This window comes from Megascapheus bottae, chromosome 9, assembly GCF_031878675.1.
Source record: "Megascapheus bottae isolate mThoBot1 chromosome 9, mThoBot2.hap1, whole genome shotgun sequence".
Classification (NCBI taxonomy): Eukaryota; Metazoa; Chordata; class Mammalia; order Rodentia; family Geomyidae; genus Megascapheus; species Megascapheus bottae.
This window is the reverse complement of record NC_143517.1, coordinates 41,276,604-41,294,986: the sequence shown is the minus strand read 5'-3', so window position 1 is coordinate 41,294,986 and position 18,383 is coordinate 41,276,604. Positions and strand designations below refer to the sequence as shown.

The following is an 18,383-nucleotide window of genomic DNA, read 5'->3' as shown; positions in this document are numbered from 1 at the left end:
TAAGTGATTTCCTATTTTTGGTAGAGTTGATATCTATCTAATCTATCTAGTCCAGTTCAAAGATGTATAAGTCATTTCAAAAAAATTTTTGCATGGATCCCACGCTAACAAAATGAGTCCTGGGGAACTATCACCCTATGTGGACAGCACTAAATCATAATATGCCATCTCCCTTCCCCTACCACCTCCCAGTCCTCATCTCAGGAAGTGCCATTTTCAGCCAACATGACCATGATCCTTTCCCTCCCCATTATTGTCCACAGCTGGGTGCTCAGCAAGGTCCTATCAGTGCTGTGGCTGGTCCCTCATTCCAGACAAAATTGGTGCCCCTGTGTCCTGGGCTTTCACTGGCCTTCAAGTTATGAGTCTCTACTCTACTGTCCTCTCTAATAAAAAAGGAGCCCACCAGGGTCTTAAGATACATCTGCAAACACCATCCAAAGCTCCCTATTGTAGTTCATTTCAGAAGAACTCCATGTGATCCCTGAGATGCACACCTATTATTTCTTCATAGTCTCTATCACCTGTCCTCATGGGAGTTCTAGGGTGACTGCTGTGCAATGTAACAACATGCAGATACAAGAGAGGGGTAAAACTATCTATTTCTTCTGCGTCCCTGAATCTGCAATATCCGCTTTGTTCAATAAAAACAAGGTGGGCATGTTAAATGTCAATATAAGAATATGAACACACACACATGCGCGCGTGCGCGCGCACACGCACGCACACACACACACACACACACACCCTGTGGTGTCAAGACAGTGGTCAAGCATCGAAAGATGAGATGCTCTGAGCTTCTTTACCCTCAACGTCTGGCTCGGTGATACTGCTCTTCTAGGAGAGGAGTTAGAGGAATTGAAATACCAGTGCTCTGCTTGCAGTTCTGAGGTTGGCCACCCAGACTTATGTGACAAAAATCATGGACTCCTAACACCAGGAACCTTTAGGTGTGAAGGCTCTGGGTTCCCTCCCAACTTAGCTGATCTCCATGGGGCCCAAAGATTTAGTGTGTGCTACACACAAACAACTTCACACAGGGTTTCTTTTGGAGCTCGAGGCCATCAGATTCCATCAGTGCTTGATATGGTCCAAGATCTCCAAAAGTCTCTCTTTAAAAAGGAAGCCTCTCTATACCTCATTTACTTTGTACTTCCTTACTTTCTGACTCTCTGTCTTAATTCCAGTCAATTTTCTTACTAGTTATGCATAATAGTTGAAAATCCTCCCATCTTTGCTAACAGTTTTATAAAGCACTTTTCCAATCTGTGTGTGTATGTGCACCTGCCAGTCCTAGGGCTTGAACTCATGGCTTCGGTACTATTCATGAGTGGTTTTTTTGGGTTTTTTTTGGTCTTATTTTGGTTTCTTGCTCAAAGCCAACACTCTACTACCTAAACCACAACTCCACTTCTGGCTTTTTTTTTTTTTTTGGTAGTTAATTTAAGGTAAGAGTCTCTTCAACTTTATGTGCCCCAGTTGGCTTTGAAACACAAGCCTCAGATCTCAGCCTCTTGAGTCAGTTCGGATTAGAAACATAAGTCACTGCTATCTGGCCCAGACTCATTTTGATTGTAGGGAAAGGCCCTGTCCATAGTGTACTTTAATATTAGTCAGTAAGTGTATACAGAAGGAAAGCATACATTTCCTCAAACTGGTGTGAAAAAAAAAAACTGGGCGCATCACTGACTCAATGTCTCAGTGTAATAGGGCCTGTGAGTTTAGAGGCAATCAAACAACAAACATCATTTAAGTGGTTTTCCCTATAGGAAATATAATTGACATAGGGAATGTGCCTTGGGCTGCAAAATGTCAGCTTATTTATGGCCTGGAATAATTGCTATTTTCAAGGAGCTTACAAGAAAGAACTTGTAAAACTTGGAGAAGCTGGTGTGTTTTAAAAACCAGCAGAATCCACTTGGGCCTTGGTTCATTTGTCTTACCTATGTTCAATCAGAGCTAATTGCTAGTGCTTCCTTCCATACAACCCAATCATTTTATGATCTAACATACCAGAGTCATGTATTTGAAGCTGGCTATTGGAAATTTTAGAGACAGCAGCAGCCAACAGTCCCACTGTCCAGATTGGATAATGTCCTCAGAGTTGGTAAGCAAAATCCGAAGCAGCAGGGGCATGTACACAACAACTAATAAATATCTCCAGTCACTCCAGGTACAGCAGAGACCTGGGGTATCGAGAGTTATCTTGGAGTGGATGGACACACATTCTATAGAGTTGGGGGCAATCTTCAGCAGTGTTTCCATTCTTCTACACCATTCAGCTCATGTGGGACCGTGGATAAAATTCTTACCCTCACTATCTCAGCTTTTAGACAACACAAAATGATTACTTTGAAGACGGAGAAAATGCTAATACGTGATGACAGAGAGCCCAGAAAACAGAGGCAAGGAACAGATGACAGACCGTATGAGGAATAATTTATTCCTTCAGACTTCCTACCATTGTAAGGAAAATTGAATGCATATGCATATGGTCATTCATTTGTTCATTCATTCACTCATTCCTAAAATATTTACTAAACCTTTGTTGTATCCTGTGCTGAGCACTGAGGCCAGAATAAAGAAAAAAAAGAGCTCTTCTGAAGCTTACCTTCTAGCTGAAAGGAAAATAATAAAGTAACACAAAACATAGAAGTGCTCTGAAGGGATACAAACATAACAGAGATAATGAAGATGTGTGGCAGGTAACAGAGACAGTCTCCTTTGAAAAAGCTGGAAAGAAATAGGGAACTAGGGCCAGGAGTGTAGCCTAGTGGAGAGTGCTTGCCTAGTATGCACAAAGCCCTAGGTTTGATTCCTTGGTATGACACAGAAAAAAAAAAAAAAACAAAAAACAGAAATGGTTCTGTGGCTCAAGTGGTGGAGAGCTAGCCTTGAGAAAGCCCAAGAACTGTGCCCAGATCCTGAGTTCAAGCCCCAGGACTGACAGAGAGAGAGAGAGAGAGAGAGAGAGAGAGAGAGAGAGAGAGAGAGAGAGAGAGAGAGAGAGGAGAGGAGAGGAGAAAGAGAGAAAGGAGACAGGAAGGGGAGGGGGGGGGGAAAGAAAAGGAAAAGAAAGCAATAGGGAACAAGCATCTAAGGCCAAGAGCAGGAAACCAAATACAGGCTGGCCCTCCACGACAACCCTTCAAAGCCGGGAGACCTGAAGAACACAGGCTCGAGAGAAGCCTTTACTCTCTCTTCAGGATCTGGCTCCCTTACATGTACCCACAGACAAGACTCTGCCCTCTGGCACACTGAGGGATGCTCAAAGGGAATCCCAAGTAACAGCTAGCTGACCACCTGGTCTAGGGGAGGTAAGTATATGTAAAAAGAGGTGATCACATTCTCTGGGAGTCATTATTACAACATGCCAAGAAAGAATTTCCCTGAGCATGTGTGAATAATGACAAGGAGTAAAGACGTGGCCAGAAGTAGAATCTCCATGTAGTTTCACCAGTGGTGGAGGTAGGAGTGGAGGAGCAGAAGGCTGATGGTCCACCTACCCAAAAAAAACAAGGTTAAAGCTGGGTACCAGTGGCTCATGCCTGTAATACTAGCTATTCAGGATGGCAGTTCAAAGCTAGCCCAGGTATGAAAGTCCGTGAGACTCTTTTTTTTTTTTGCCAGTCCTGGGCTTGAGCTCAGGGCCTGAGCACTGTCCTTGGACTTTCTCAAGGCTAGAGCTCTACCACTTGAGCCTCAGCACCACTTCCGGCTTTTTTCTATGTATGTGGTACCGAGGAATCGAACCGGGTCTTCATGCATGCTTGGTAAGCACTGTAACCACTAGGCCAAACTCCGGCCCTCCGTGAGACTCTTATCCCCAGTTAACCCCCAGAAAACTGGAAGTGGCTCTGTAGCTCAATGATACAGCATTAGCCTTGAGCTGAAGAGCTCAGGAACAGTGCCTAGGCCCAGTGTGCAAGCTGCACAACTGAACAATTGACAAAAAAACAAACAAACAAAAAACCAAGATTAAAAATCTTAAGCCTGTGCAGAGGCTCATGCCTTTAATCCTAGCTACTCAGGAGGCTGAGATCTGAGGATCAAGGTTCAAAGCCAGCCCAGGCACAAAAGACTGTGAGACTCTTATCTCCAATTAATCACTAGAAAATGGGAAGTGAGGCCGTAGCCATGAGCTGAAGAGCTCAGACACAGTGCCCAGGCCCAGAGTTCAAGCCCCATGACCCACAAAAATAATAATAATCTTCAAGCTCATATGCACAAAATTATGTTGTGGAGGATCTAGTTTATACTTCACCTAATGCCCAAACCCCAAGGGCTAAAAGAGCCTGATCTCTCTAATTTCAGGTTCAAAATCTCTGCCTATCCGGTGCCCTTGAACTTGCTGACCACAGGCACTGGTAAAGATTTGGGAAACTGTAACATATGAGTCCTGAATTTAACCTGCAGCCTGGTGGAGATTTTGAAAAAGAGGTGCATTAATTACTTTTGGATTTTCGAAGCCATTGGCAAGTTGGAAAACAATCCTGGCAAATGTAAATCCCATGCTGCCCTCCCAGCACACACAAAGGAATTGGTGTTAACACAGCACGGTGCTCCAGGGAAACCAGGGATGGCCTGATCACTGTTCTCAAGAGCACACGCCACTTCCCAGTGAAGAGTAACAACAGCACACAACATACCCAGGATGGTGCCCTTGCAGGCTCCGTTCCCCTTCATCTTAGAAATGTGTATACAACCCTTCAGCAGAAAGACACATGGCTTGCTTTTTGTAGAGAATTATGTAAGGGCTTTGCATGCTTCTTCATGTCATGATTTGTCAGGGTAAAGTTAGGAATACAGAATGTGTTCAAAAAACACCTGTTCTACCAGACACTCGTGGTTCAGCTGGTGGTCTAGCTACTTAGGAGGCTGAGATCTGAGGAGGACAGTTTAAAGACAGCCTGGTTAGGAAAAGTTGTAAGATACTTATCTCCAAGTAGCAGAATACTGACCTTGAGCAAAAAAGTTCAGGAGTTTGGCTAGTTTGGCCTAGTTGTAGAGTGCTTGCCTAGAATGCACGAAGACCCAGGTTTGATTTCTTGGTACCACACTCATAGACAAAAGCCAGAAGTGGTGCTGTGGCTCAAGTGGTAGAGCTCTAGCCATGAGAAAGCCCAAGAACAGTGCTCAGGCCCTGAGTATAAGCCCCAGGACTGGCAAAAAAAAAAAAAATCTCAAGGACAACATCTAGTTCAAGACCCAGAATCAGCACACATGCACTCATGCACACATGTGTGCCCCCCCCACATACCCAGTTGAAGCAAGAGACTTATTTTATTCTATGGTTTCAGATTGAAAACAAATAACCCAGCTGGATGCAGTGGCTCACACCTGTAATCCTAGCTACTCAGGAGGTTGAGATCTGAGGATTGGGTCAAAGCCAGCCCTGGAACTAAAGAACGAAAGAAAGAACGTGAGGTTCTTATCTCCAGTTGATCTCTAGAAAACAGGAAATGGAGCTATAACTCAGGGATAAGGTAGTAGCCTTGAGCTGAAGAGCTCAGGGACAATGCCCAGGCCCAGAGGTAAAGCAGTAGTCTTGAGCTGAAGAGCTCAGGGACAGTGCCCAGGCCCAGAGTTCAAGCAAAAAAAAGAAGAAGAAGAAAGAAAGAAAATAGCCCAGTTTACCATGAAGCTAAACAGTCATTAAGTGTGTAAGTGTATGTATCCATGTGTATACACTCACATACATATGAGGTTCTGTCTGAAGATAGACAGGAGGTGATACAGAAGAGAGATAAGATTTGAAGCGCTAGACAGCTGAGAAATTATTCTGGTCTTAGAAAACTAAGTCCTGTAACAGTATCAAGATAGAATCAACACGCATGCCAGGAAAATGCTTTTCTTACTTGTCTTATTTGAACCTAGCCCATATTTCTAGTTAATTGCTCTCCTCTCATTTTCTTGGGCAATAATTATAAGACTAACTTTTCAAATAAAATAAAATTGCTCCTCTGTTCTCTGCAAACTGGTTACAAACAGGTTAAGGCAAGTTCCCCCTAACCCTGTCTCAGTCTCAGGGGTTCGGTATATAGACCCTGGTTGGGAAGATTTTTTCTCCATCACTGAACATTCAGTACTGGGACCAGGTCACCTGAGATGGTAGGTAGGCCAGTTGTCTCTCTATCTCTCGCTTTATTAGCTTAATATATTTGGCTGAACCATTTTGTGGTATAAACCAGTAATTTCTTGCAGTATGCTCTCTGGTGAGTCTCTGAATTTAAGTTAATCACTAGCCAGTTCTCTCAACTGATTAGGGATCCTAGAAAGGGTGAGAATGAAGGCCCTTCATTGAACTGTTTAAGAAATCCAAGCAAATATATTTTAATGGCTCAGTAATACTTTCTGATACCAGTGCTATGGCCTCTGCTTATACTCAACTCTAGCCTCTTGGTTTATAAAATCTGTAAACATGAGATAAAGTAACTGCTTATGGCAACAGCATGTAGCTAAATGATTAGGACTACTTAGAAACATACATAACTGCATGTGTTGCTAAGCAATTCTGGAAAACTTTTAAGACCCATTCACCTTTCTGTTTTGCTTTGTATCTCAGAAGTGGGTCCCTTCCAACTGCATGTGTCAGTGTCATGTGCCTTCTGGCCTTAATGTGGTGAATGACAATCAGGCACGAGCCTAGAAGCCAGGCAAAACCAGGTATTTCTCCTCCTCCTCCTTGGCACTGAGATGTTTCTGGCAATGACTCGCTCCCACTGTGGTCCCAGGGGGCTCCACTAACACCCACTACCTCCTTCCTTTAATTCTTCAGCACTGCAGGCAGGGGTAATTGCCTAACTAACCCTTCTGCCTCTCTAACCTTGGCACTAACTTCCTTTTGTGACCTACTTAGCAGGGATTATTCCTTCCTGTCTGCATCTAGGAGACTTCCGGTATCCAGAGGACAGACACCACATTTATGAGCACATAGACCCCTAAACATGGCAGACAAATCCCTTCTCTACTAGCAAGAAAGGTTTTTCACAGGATCATGATCTTACCCAGGCCTACTGGGCACCAAAGGTTTTGAAGTAGACAGAACAATGGCCCAAAAACTATAGACCAGGCCTTGTCATGCAGTCACACAGCCTTTACCAAATGCCTTAGAATCACACGATCCTGAGTGGATGCATGTTTAGGGAGACAAGTGAGCATGTGACTGGCTCCCTGTCTATTTGGCACAGACCATGTTATAGAAGCTGTGTTGCAAATGTAAAGTATGATCCTGGTGATATGAGGCACGGTAGACTTTGATGGAAACGAAACACTTCGTTCTCGGCTTAGCCTGACTTTAATTTCTCAGCATGGTTCCTACTCAGAGCACTAAAGCCAAAGTGCAAAGAGTAATGGCTGAGAGCGCAACGGTATTGGTCTTTGCTCTGGTTCCTGTGTGGGCTTCCCCTGGCATTCTGGCAGCACCACAACCTATCTGCTCATGAAGGCCTAGAAGGGAGGTCAGGAAGGACTTACCGATGTCCAGAACCCTCTGCTTCGCCGTGTGCTGCCGAGAGTGCCAGTACTTCCAGTACTTCAGTTGCTCATCTCGGTTTTTGTCTTCACTGAAGACCACCATCACCACACTCTGCAGAGGGGAGAGGGGAGGGCATTACTTTCCTGTAGCGTCTCTGTGCTCGCTGTGCTCTCAGGTCGACTGCTTCACCACGGGCATGCTTCCATAGCATAGCTTTTCCTGCTTAACCTAGACAAGTTCAGCTGAAGGGTTGGTTTTGTTTTTAAAGAGGCTTACTCAAAAAGAGCCCTCCTGAGTAGCTAAGATTTCAGGTTTGGAGCCAAAGGTGCCCATCTTGCTTTGAATACTTGTGAGGTGGGGTCTTGCTTTTGCCCCAGGGTGGTCCGAGCTGTGATTCCTTGTGTTTCTCTGTGTCACTGGGGATGGTGGCCATACACCAAGGCAGCTAACCTTTGGTTAAGATGGAGCCTCATGAACTTTTATGCCCAGGCCTGCCTTGAACCATAATTCTCACATCTCTACCTACCAAGTAGCTATAAGAAGAAGCTTTAGTCATAGCACCCAGCTCTGGTTCCCTTCAATAATATTTTTTTTCTTGGTATGCTGACTGGTGATTTGTGCTAGAATAAGGGAGGAATAAAATAAATACCAAGGAATGCTGGGTGCCAGTGGCTCCCACCTCTAATCCTAGCTACTCAGGGGGCTGAGATCTGAGGATCTTAGTTCAAAGCCAGACGAGGCACAAAAGTCTGTGAGACTCTTGTCTCCAATTAACCACCAGAAAACTGTGACTGACAAGAAGGAGAAGAAGAAGGAGAAGGAGAGGGAGAAGAAGAAGAGGAAGAAGAAGGAGAAGGAGAAGGAGGAGAAGGAGGAGGAGGAGGAGGAGGAGAAGGAGAAAGAGAAGAAGGATAAGAAGGAGAAGAAGGAGAAGAAGGAGAGGAGGAGGAGGAAAGGAAATACTTTGGCAATGAGGGGAATGCTGAAAAGATGAATCCCTATGGAAAAAAGTACATTTAAAGTTCAGATATTTCAGATAATGAAAAATACAAGGGCAAAGAAGTATTGGAATACAAATATTGACTAAAGCATGTGTATCCAGGAGAGTATTCCAATGGTATAACTTCTCTGAACAATTAACTTATAAGTAACAGGAAGATAAAGCATGTTTTATCAGAAGGTGGTGGGGCTCAGGCTCAAGGACGGAGTACAGATGAACAGAGAGAGGAAGAGTGAACTGATACAGTCTAACTTTCATTGTACTGTGTATCTGTGTGAAAACAGATGCAGGTAACCTGAGAAGGAGAATGATGCAAGTGGCATTGATCAAGACTCATTGTATTCATAAATGGACAGGTTGAAATGAAACCCCTTTTTATCACTACTCAAAGGCTGTGTGTGTGTGTGTATACACATATACTATAAAAATTAGCTAGGGAACCAGTAAGTAGCAACATGGCAACACCAGGCTATTCACCATGCTGTTGGGACCTTGAACCCAGCAGTTTCTCATTCTTCCCTCTCTCCCACTTCCTCTAACTTTTCCACCCAGGTGTACAAGTTGACTGTATCATTTTGATTCTACCCTAAATTAAAGCAAAATAAAGAGTTTTTGGTTGTTTTTTTCCCACCTAATAAATGACTAGATGGGCATACCACCAAAAACGTCCTGAAACTGTTACAGTCAAGCCTGCTATGCCTTAATTCACAATTTCACACTGTTCTTAGAAACAAATGGTTAACAGTTCACTTATCTCCAGACACTTTCGGATCCTCAGGCTGAGGAGTAACTCAGAGCTACCCCAGTGCTGAGGGATACCAACTAACTCTCTGCAAGCACGGACTGAAGTCCTTAAGAGAAGAGCTCTTCTTAATTTGGACCAACACAGAAGTTTTCATAATGAAGTATTTTCATAAGGAAACAAATTAGGATTTTTAGAAAAGTCCCTGTACTCTGAACTCTTCTAGCTCAGACTTTCCTTCTATGGGTGACCGTAGTGGTGATTAAGAAGGATTTTATGGTTAAGCTCTTACTTAAGAGTTCACATGGAATTGTTTTTTAAGGTAAATATACTCATTATCGTCTCAGATGCCCATATCCAGAAGTGGCCAGTAGGCTGCAATTCTCTGTCTTTAATCTCTCTCATCTGCTCAACACAGCACACATTTTTGTGGAGGGAAACCAGTGCTGGGAATCAAACCCAGCTACATTCCCAGCCCACCACAGCACACCTTCTGTAGTGAAGACTTGGTTCCAGCACTCTGGCAGCCTGGGACATACCCTGGTTTCCTCACATTTTAACTATGGGTTCCTTGACCAGAGTTCTGAAAGCTAGTTTCCTTATATGTAGTACCACAATAACACAGTGCCTGTTTTAAAGGGTTGTATCTGCCATAGAGCAGATAGGAAGATGCTGATGTGATAAGTTGATATTTTTCAACTTCCTATTGACATAGTACAACTTCCACCTTGGTTTTGACCATAAAGTCATAACATACTAATTATCCTAATGGTACTCTGTAAACACCTTTGACCTCCAGTGGTCTTAGTCTTGTAGGTGACCTTGACCTCACATTTGATGTGGAGTGGGGGGAGATACACTATGGCTCTCCAGTTCCTGTGTTCTGAAAGTCTAGCAGGAAACAGATATGGCTAAAATAAGCTGGGCTGGGCACCATGAATACAGCAGCATGAAGCATTTCACAACAGATCAGGAAAGCCCTTCAACCTTCTCAGATCTCTCCTCAAATTTTCCTCTTCAGTATAGAGGGATTACCAGTCCCCTCCTTTCTTGGCAGCAGTGACTATGTCAGAAACTGGCAGGTATCCAGGGCAGTGAACTAGGGCTCTAGTCTCATATCCTACAAATAGGAATAACAGTCATCAATCTGGAAGTTTCTCCTGTAGGGCCTGGTGCCTCTCCCGCTTTACCAAAGTCAGGCTACGAAGGCCTTTTCAAGAGTCGAAGGGAAAGCCTCAGTATATAAACTGCTTTCTAAGCAACATCTCCTTCTCACCCACAAACGAGTCCAGATTTACAGTCACTTATTTGAAAAATTAAGATCCTTGGACAAGAACAACTAGGGACATCTATACAATAAACAGAAAAGGAAAATTCCTTGAATATAGTCAGAAAGTATGTTCAACCAGCTCCTTCCCTGAGGTTATTGGTTACTGATTAAAATGATAAACTAACCAGATACCAATGACTTACTCCTGTAATTCTAGACATTCCAGAAGTTGAGATCTGAGGATAGTGGTTCAAAGCCATCCTGGACAAGAAAGTCCATGAGACTCTTATCTCCAATTAACCACTTGAAAACTTGAAGTGGCACTGTGGCTCAAAGTGGCAGAGTGCTAACGTTGGGCAGAAGAGCTCGGAAATAGCACTCAGGCCCAAGCCCCATAATCAACAAAAAATAAAAATAAAAAACAGGGGCTGGGGGGCTGGGAGTTTGGCCTAGTGGTAGAGTGCTTGCCTAGCATGCACGAAGACCCGGGTTCGATTCCTCAGTACCACATACATAGAAAAAAGTCAAAAATGGTGCTGATGCTCAAGTGGTAGAGCTCTGGCCTTGAGAAAGTCCAAGGACAGTGCTCAGGCCCTGAGCTCAAGCTCAGGACTGGCAAAAAAAAACAGGGGCTGGGAGCATAGCCTACTGGTATAGTGCTTGTCTAGCATGCATGAAGCCCTGGGTTTGATTCCTCAGTACCACATATACAGAAAAAGCCAGAAGTGGCACTGTGGCTCAAGTGGCAGAGCACTAGCCTTGAGGAAAAAAGTGACCAAGAGCAGTGCCCAGGCCTTGAGTTCAAGCCCCAGGGCTGGCAAAATAAAAAGAAAAATAAAAAACAATAAGCTAAAAGCCAGTAGGTTCTCCTGCTCCAACTCTCTGACACTGGTAGTAAAACTATTTATTTTGGAATTTTTTTCCACCACTTCACAAGGCTATGAAAAACCATACTACTAATCTAGTTATACTATTCATTCATGCATCATACTATGAATCCCTCAGCACTCGAGGAATTGGCACATACCCTGACTTTGCTGATAGGATGTCGGAAGCATTTGTTGTCCCCGGTCTCACTGAGTGTGATGGCGTAAAACTGTCCCTTGTTGAGGTAGGTCATGGGACCCTCTCCCTGCTTCTGACGGAGAGATTTGGTAGCTTCCAGCGTGTACTGAAATGTGCCACTGGGAACAGGAAACAAACAATGGTCAGAATCACTCCTAGAGTCATTTCTGTCTTTCTGATCAGTTTCATACCAATAGTATTTTGCATGAATATTAACCAACATTTACTCTGTTTTAGAGACAAAACATGGCAGATGGCAAGAGATGAGATGAGACCAAAGGTCACTGCAGAATACAGTGTATGTAACATTTCTAATAGGGGCCCATAAACCAGATGGGCTGGAAGGGGAGAAAGTCCATGATGCACTTGGCATGTGTGCCATGGAATCTTGGGTAGATCTTGGTTCATAGGGAATGTCTTAAGCTAAAAACTGATTGAATTTGCCACTTGTAATGTAACAACAAGCCAAACACAGGAATGGTTCTGTTCAGTTAATCCACATACCTAACTTCCTTGTATCCAACTGAGATGCTATGGAGAGCCACCTCACCTAAAAATATTCCAAAATGTAAAAATCGAAGACTCCAGCTTTCACTACTAAGACTCGACTTCTCTAATGGAGGTTTTTTTGTCTTTTATTTCTTGTGGGATTTGGGTAAGGATTTTGTTGTGTTGTTGTGTGTGTGTGTATGGGTGGGGTTTTTTTGGGGGGGGTATGTTTCGATTTTTTTTTATTTGGTTGATTGTGGGGCTTGATCTCAGAGCCTGAATGCTATTTCTGAGCTCTTCTGCTCAACGGTAGCACTCTGCCACTTTGAGCCATTTCAAGTTTTCAGGTGGTTAATTGGAGATAAGACTCTCATGGACTTTCCTTCCCACGCCAGCTTTGAACTGCGATCCCCAGATCTCAGCCCCCCTGAATAACTAGGATTACAGACATGAGCCATGGGCATCATGGGTTTGGTTTTTTTTGTTGGTGGTGGTGGTGGTAGTGGGGGTGATGTGTTTTAGTTTATAGTTCTTGGGATTTAATTCAGACTTTATTCATGCTAGGCAAGTACTCTAGTGCTGAGGTACATCTTTAACCTTTTACATGTCTATTTTGAGACATGGTGCTACTAAAGATTTTTAGGTTGGCCTGGAATTTCTAAGCTTACCACAGACCCCCAAGTAGCTAGGATTATAGGTGCATGCACACTATTGCACCTGGCCTGTTGTTGTCATTTTCAAAGCTATGAAAGAATTCATAGAAGAGCTGCTCTGAGAATGGAAAAGGATGATCTTGCTTCCTTGCTGCCTGATTTTTAAATGAAATTTGTTCTGCAAATACATTTTATTGGATCATGGCTATGCTCTTACCATCCAAGTTTGTGGATCAAAATGGTTTCCTGAATATTTTCCATATATGATTTACAGAACAAAAACAATTTCCTAACATTAATTTCTAAGACTATGTTTATTGTTTAAAATAAATGTGTGAGCCACATCGTTAGTTGCTGTTGTTTCTGTCATGTTTAATGAATTCATTCAGAAATACTTATTTTTGTTACCACTGCAGGATGTTGTCCTGAGTGACAATTCAATGATGAATACTATGTCTTCTAAGTTATCACACCCTGACCATTGACTCTAGTGTTTTACCCCCTTCACTTGATGGATACAAACAAATCTGTCCCTTACAATGGTCTACTAATAGCACTAGAAGGGATTTTTGCTTTCAGTTAGTTATTCCTATAATAATCTAATTACATTCTAACCATATAAGAAGAAAGCATTTTAATATCAAATGACTTTCCTCTAAAAACCTAAGGCATAAGCAAATGCTACAGTATGTGTCTTCCAACAGGCTGAAAATAAATCATTCATGACAGAACCATCTCAATGTCATTTTGCTCCCTTCAAAAAATAAAAACAAAAACAAGCTATTTTAATATTGTACCATCAATATCCTATCACATAAACCATGTATCATATAAGACTAAATCTTCAACCTTACCTAAATCAAATATTGCTTTTAAAATGTGAAGTGACTTTATTTCCTGGTATACTGTATATAATTTGTTTATTTGAAATAGGAAATGGAAGGGGGAAATAAGATGATTGGAAGGGGGGGAGGGAAATGGGGACAAAAACATGAGAAGGGGTGTCAATGTATGAGAAGTAATTCTCCCACTACCTGACAAATGTAACTGTAACCCCTCTGTACATTATCCTGACAATTAAAAAAAAAGTGAAGTGTTGGTAGCCAAGGAATCAGCCAGATGTCCCTCAGTGGACAAATGGGTCAGGAAAATGTGGTCTATATACACAATAGAATTCTACTCAGAAAGAATCATATTGTACCATATGGAAGGAAATGGAAAGGCTTGGAAAAAAATTATATTAAGTGAAGTAAATCAGACCACAGAAACATAGGTTGTATGGGTTCTCATTTGTGGTAGCTAGAATGTGCCTGTAAATCCACAAGAAAACACATAGATTGTAGATTTTTGTGTGGATACACACACATACACACACACACAATTACTGGGAAATATAAATTATACAGTTATCTAGGTATTCGCATACAATGAGAACAATGAAAGATGCTCTTAGGAGAGGAACACAAAGAGTGTACAATACCGATGTCTATCTAATTATATAAAATAATATTTATAGAAATGAACTCCAGGAAATGGAAGAGGTTTTTTTTCTTTGTTGCTTTTTTTCTTTCCCTTTTGTTTGTTCATTTGTCTTTAGGAGAATAAAGGGGGGGGAACAAAATGTTGGGGCAAAGAGTGAACAAATGCAACAGTGGGTCTCACTATCTGATTATCTAAGTATAACCCTACCCCATATATCACCTTTAGAATAACAATTTGAAATGCATGAAGAAAAAAATTACAGAACAGATGAACACACCACAGGCCTGGGAATGACAGGCTTACTTATTCCAAGTGACAGCATTAAGACCTGACATTCTCCAAAGGAGGTAACTCTCTGAGTTTCGAGGATAGCAAATAACAGGATGCTGAGTCAAATTAGAATTTCACATGAACAACAAACACATTTTAATCGGTTTAATAAATAAATTAACAAAATGTGGAGAGTCTTCAACTCCCATTTCCTGCAAGGGGAGACGAAAAACATTTCGCTCTCTTTCTATTAAATGCCTTGTTTTTGTATTTTAAAATGGTCCTCCCAGAAGTTGGTGTTTATAAACATAAGTGATTGTTAAGTATAATGACAAAGATTCGTGTCCCCTGAGCCCCATAAGGCAAACTAACCTAGGGTTCTGCCTATACACCTCATTTTGCAGCTCAGAAGTGTGTAAGGGATGTTCTCCATGTACCAGATCAAGTGAGTGACTGGTAGAGCTGTGCTCTCGTCACTGGCCTGGCAACTACTTCCTTGCTGCTCTGACTGTGTAATACCCCCACCCCCATGCACTCCCACATCCTAGAAGGATTTGGTCAGGAGTAGAAATAACGATAAAGAAGTTCACTTGCACAGAGGCATGAAGGCCAAGGAAATCAAATTGTTCTAGGAAAGTATACAAAGGAAAACTGAAGATTGAAGCTACATTTAGACACATTTCTTGGTGACCTACCTTGATGTCTGCTCATACATGTACTCCTCAGCCCCCACGGAAGCACTCCGAAACTTCTGCAAAAGTCATAAAATTAAAATAAATAGGTGGGGTCTGTATGCCAAAACAATAGTGCCCTCATAAGAAGAGAAAATGGGTATGTCTTTGGTGCTTTGTTTGTAATCAAAGTAGTTCCCGTTTGTCCACAGAAGTCACCCATCACCACCACCTGAAGAAATGCATGCCACAAACAGCACATGTGCACTCTGTATGGTCCTGCAGCTGGTCCAAAAGGTTTGTAGTCACTGGAAGCCATGTCTTCAAATACATTAAACCTTTTTTTTTTTCTCCTTTTGATTATCTCCAACACTTATTGTTAAATGTCACAGACTCTGAATTAATGCAGTATTATAAGCATCACATCACCCAGCAAAAAGCAACCCAGTAGAGCAGCTAGAAACAAAGTTTCTAAAGCAAGATCATTCAGAGTTAAGTAGCTTCTTTGCCTAACATTTGTATAAAGCAATTGTGGTCATTTTGCTCTGTTACATATCTACTCATAGTGATTAGAAAGAATAAGGTTACTAAAGAGAGTGGTAGCTGGGCGCCGGTGCTGGTGGCTCATACCTGTAATCCTAGCTACTCAGGAGGCTGAGATCTGAGGATCAAGGTTCAAAGCCAGTCGGGGCACAAAAAGGACCTGAGACTCTTATTTCCAATTAACCTCTAGAAAACGGAAAGTGGGGCTTGGCTCAGGGATAGGGTGGTAGCCTTGAGCTGAAGGGCTCAGGGACAGCGCCCAGGCCGAGTTTAAGCCACATGACCCACAAGAGAGAGGGGGGGGGGAGGAGAGCGCTATACAATGATAACCAGGTAGGTATATTAAATACTAGTAAATAGTAATATTAATCACGCTTCCACTATCATAACATTTATGAGTAAGTTTTTGTACTGCACGAAACAAAGCTTGGGCTCTGAAAGGTTCAATTACTTGTATAGTAAATTGGATGCCCAGTGCTACATGTAGAACATTTTAAAAAGCACACGCTCAGTCGAGAGCCAATGGCTTATTCCTGTAATCCTAGTCATTGAGGAGGCTGAGATCTGAGGCTCCTGTTTCGAAGCTAGCCCAGGCAGCTAAGTCCATGAGACTCTTATGTTTAATTAATCAACAAAAAGCTGAACGTAGAACTGCTGTTCATGTGGTAGAAAACTAGCCTTGAATGAAAAAGTTCAAGGATAGCAATCAAACCCTGAGTTCAAACCCTAAGACTGGCACCAAAAATTTAAAAGTATGGGCCCCAATACTTTGGTTCTGGACATTAAAAAAGACTCTAGATCTGAGGCTTATGGTTCAAAGCCAGCCTGGGCAGGAAAGTCCATGAAACTATTATCTCCAATTAACTATGGAAAAAACCAAAAGCAGAGTGAAAGCTCAAGTGGTGAGCAAAGTTCAAGGGCAATGCCCAAGCTCTGAATTCAAGCTCCAGGACTTGTAAAAACTCGCCTTTCCTAAGAAAATTAACATAATAAAAGTGAAAAAGCAAGCGTGTGGTTGATCACATACCTGGTCCTTCTACTTGGACAAAAATTCTTTGCCTCTAGTTTCAGTGTTTCAAACTTTCGATTCTTGTCACCATCTCAAAGGCTGCCTTCCTCAGGAAGGCATTTCTCACAGCTATTTATTTCACAGCCCCTAACCACATTCAGAATTCAGCATATCTTTCCATCTTAGTTTCTATGCACTTATTTATGATTCTTAATTTCATCCACTCTTACTCCTTAGAGACAAAGCTTACCTAAATAAATCTTATGAACATTAGGTAAATATTTGGTTGAATACTCATAACCCAAAAAATTAAAAGTCAAAGGTATAGGCTTGTGTCACTTTTGCAGTCAGTTAACCATTCCCAGATTAGTACCCAAAGAAATATAAATTTGGGGGGGGGGGTTGGTTGTGGGGCTTGAACTCTGGGCCTGGGCACTGTCCCTGAGCCACAGTGCCACTTCCAGTTATCTGGTGGTTAATTAGAGATAAGAGTGTCACAGACTTTAGTGCCCAGGGTGGCTTTGAACCACAATCCTCAGATCTCAGCCTCCTGAGTAGTTAGGATTACAGGCATGAGCCACCTCGCCCTGTGAAATACAGAAATTTATAAGACACTAGCCTTAGAGATTCCAAAACTGGTTTGGGCCAGGCCATGGCCTCAACATATTCCTGCTGGTTTTCAGCCCAGCGGAAAAGTCCCGTGAGCGTCTTCTCTCCAATTGACTACTCAAAAAAACTGGAAGTGGGGCTGGGAGTTTGGCCTAGTGGTAGAGTGCTTGCCTAGCATGCATGAAGACCCAGGTTCAATTCCTCAGTACCATATACATAGAAAAAAGCCAGAGGTGGTGCTAAGGCTCAAGTGGTAGAGCTCTAGCCTTGAGAAAGTCCAAGGACAGGGCTCAGGCCCTGAGCTCAAGCCCTAGGACTGGCAAAAAAAAAAATGGAAGTGGTACAGTGACTTGAAGTGGTAGAGTGCTAGCCTTGAACAAAAAGAGCTTAGAAACAGTGCCCAGGCCCCAGGAGTTCAAACCCCAGATCTGGGCAGTGGGGGAGAATAAAGAATCTTAAAATCAGAGAAAAGATTTGAATAAATACCTCACAGAAGTTACAAGGAGAGCAAACAAACATATGAAATAGTGTGCTATACCATTAGACATCAGAGATATGCAGATTCCAGTCAGAATGAGAAACTAATACATACACCAAAATAAAGTTTAAAAAATCAACAACTCAGGGGCCGGGAGTGTAGCCTCGTGGTAGAGTGCTCATCTCACATGCAAAAGCCCTGGGTCTGATTCCTCGGTACCACATGCATAGAAAAAGCTGCAAGTGGTGCTGTGGCTCAAGTGGCAGAATGTTAACCTTGGGTCATGGGGCTTGAACTCTGTGCCTGGGTGCTGTCCCTGAGCTCTTCAGCTCAAGGCTGCCACCCCTACCCCAGGAGCTACAGCCCCACTTCCCATTTTCTAGTGATTAATTGGAGATAAGAGCCTCAAGGTCTTTTGTGCCTGGGCTGGCTTTGAACCTTGATCCTCAGATCTTAGCCTCCTGAGTAGCTAGGATTACAGGCATGAGTCACCTCACCTGGCTTACAGGAAACTTTTATCTCCATTTAATCCCCAAAAGCCCAGAAGTGAAGGAGTGGTCAAGTGGTAGAACTCTAGCCTTAGCTCGGAAAAGCCACGTCTGGGTGCAAAGCCCTGAGTACAAGC

The 18,383-nt window shown here is 42.6% G+C and overlaps 1 protein-coding gene across 1 annotated transcript in view; it reads right to left on the bottom strand.

Moving 5' to 3' along the window:
• Grhl2 (grainyhead like transcription factor 2) overlaps nucleotides 1-18,383 on the bottom strand; it is a 101,401-nt gene that overhangs the window by 64,775 nt on the left and 18,243 nt on the right. The window contains exons 5-7 of the mRNA XM_090339158.1: nucleotides 15,144-15,199; nucleotides 11,517-11,673; nucleotides 7,477-7,588 (exon numbers count right to left, since the gene is read on the bottom strand). Coding sequence (XP_090195284.1) covers nucleotides 7,477-7,588; nucleotides 11,517-11,673; nucleotides 15,144-15,199 — 325 coding nt within the window. The remainder of the gene's footprint in view (nucleotides 1-7,476; nucleotides 7,589-11,516; nucleotides 11,674-15,143; nucleotides 15,200-18,383) is intronic.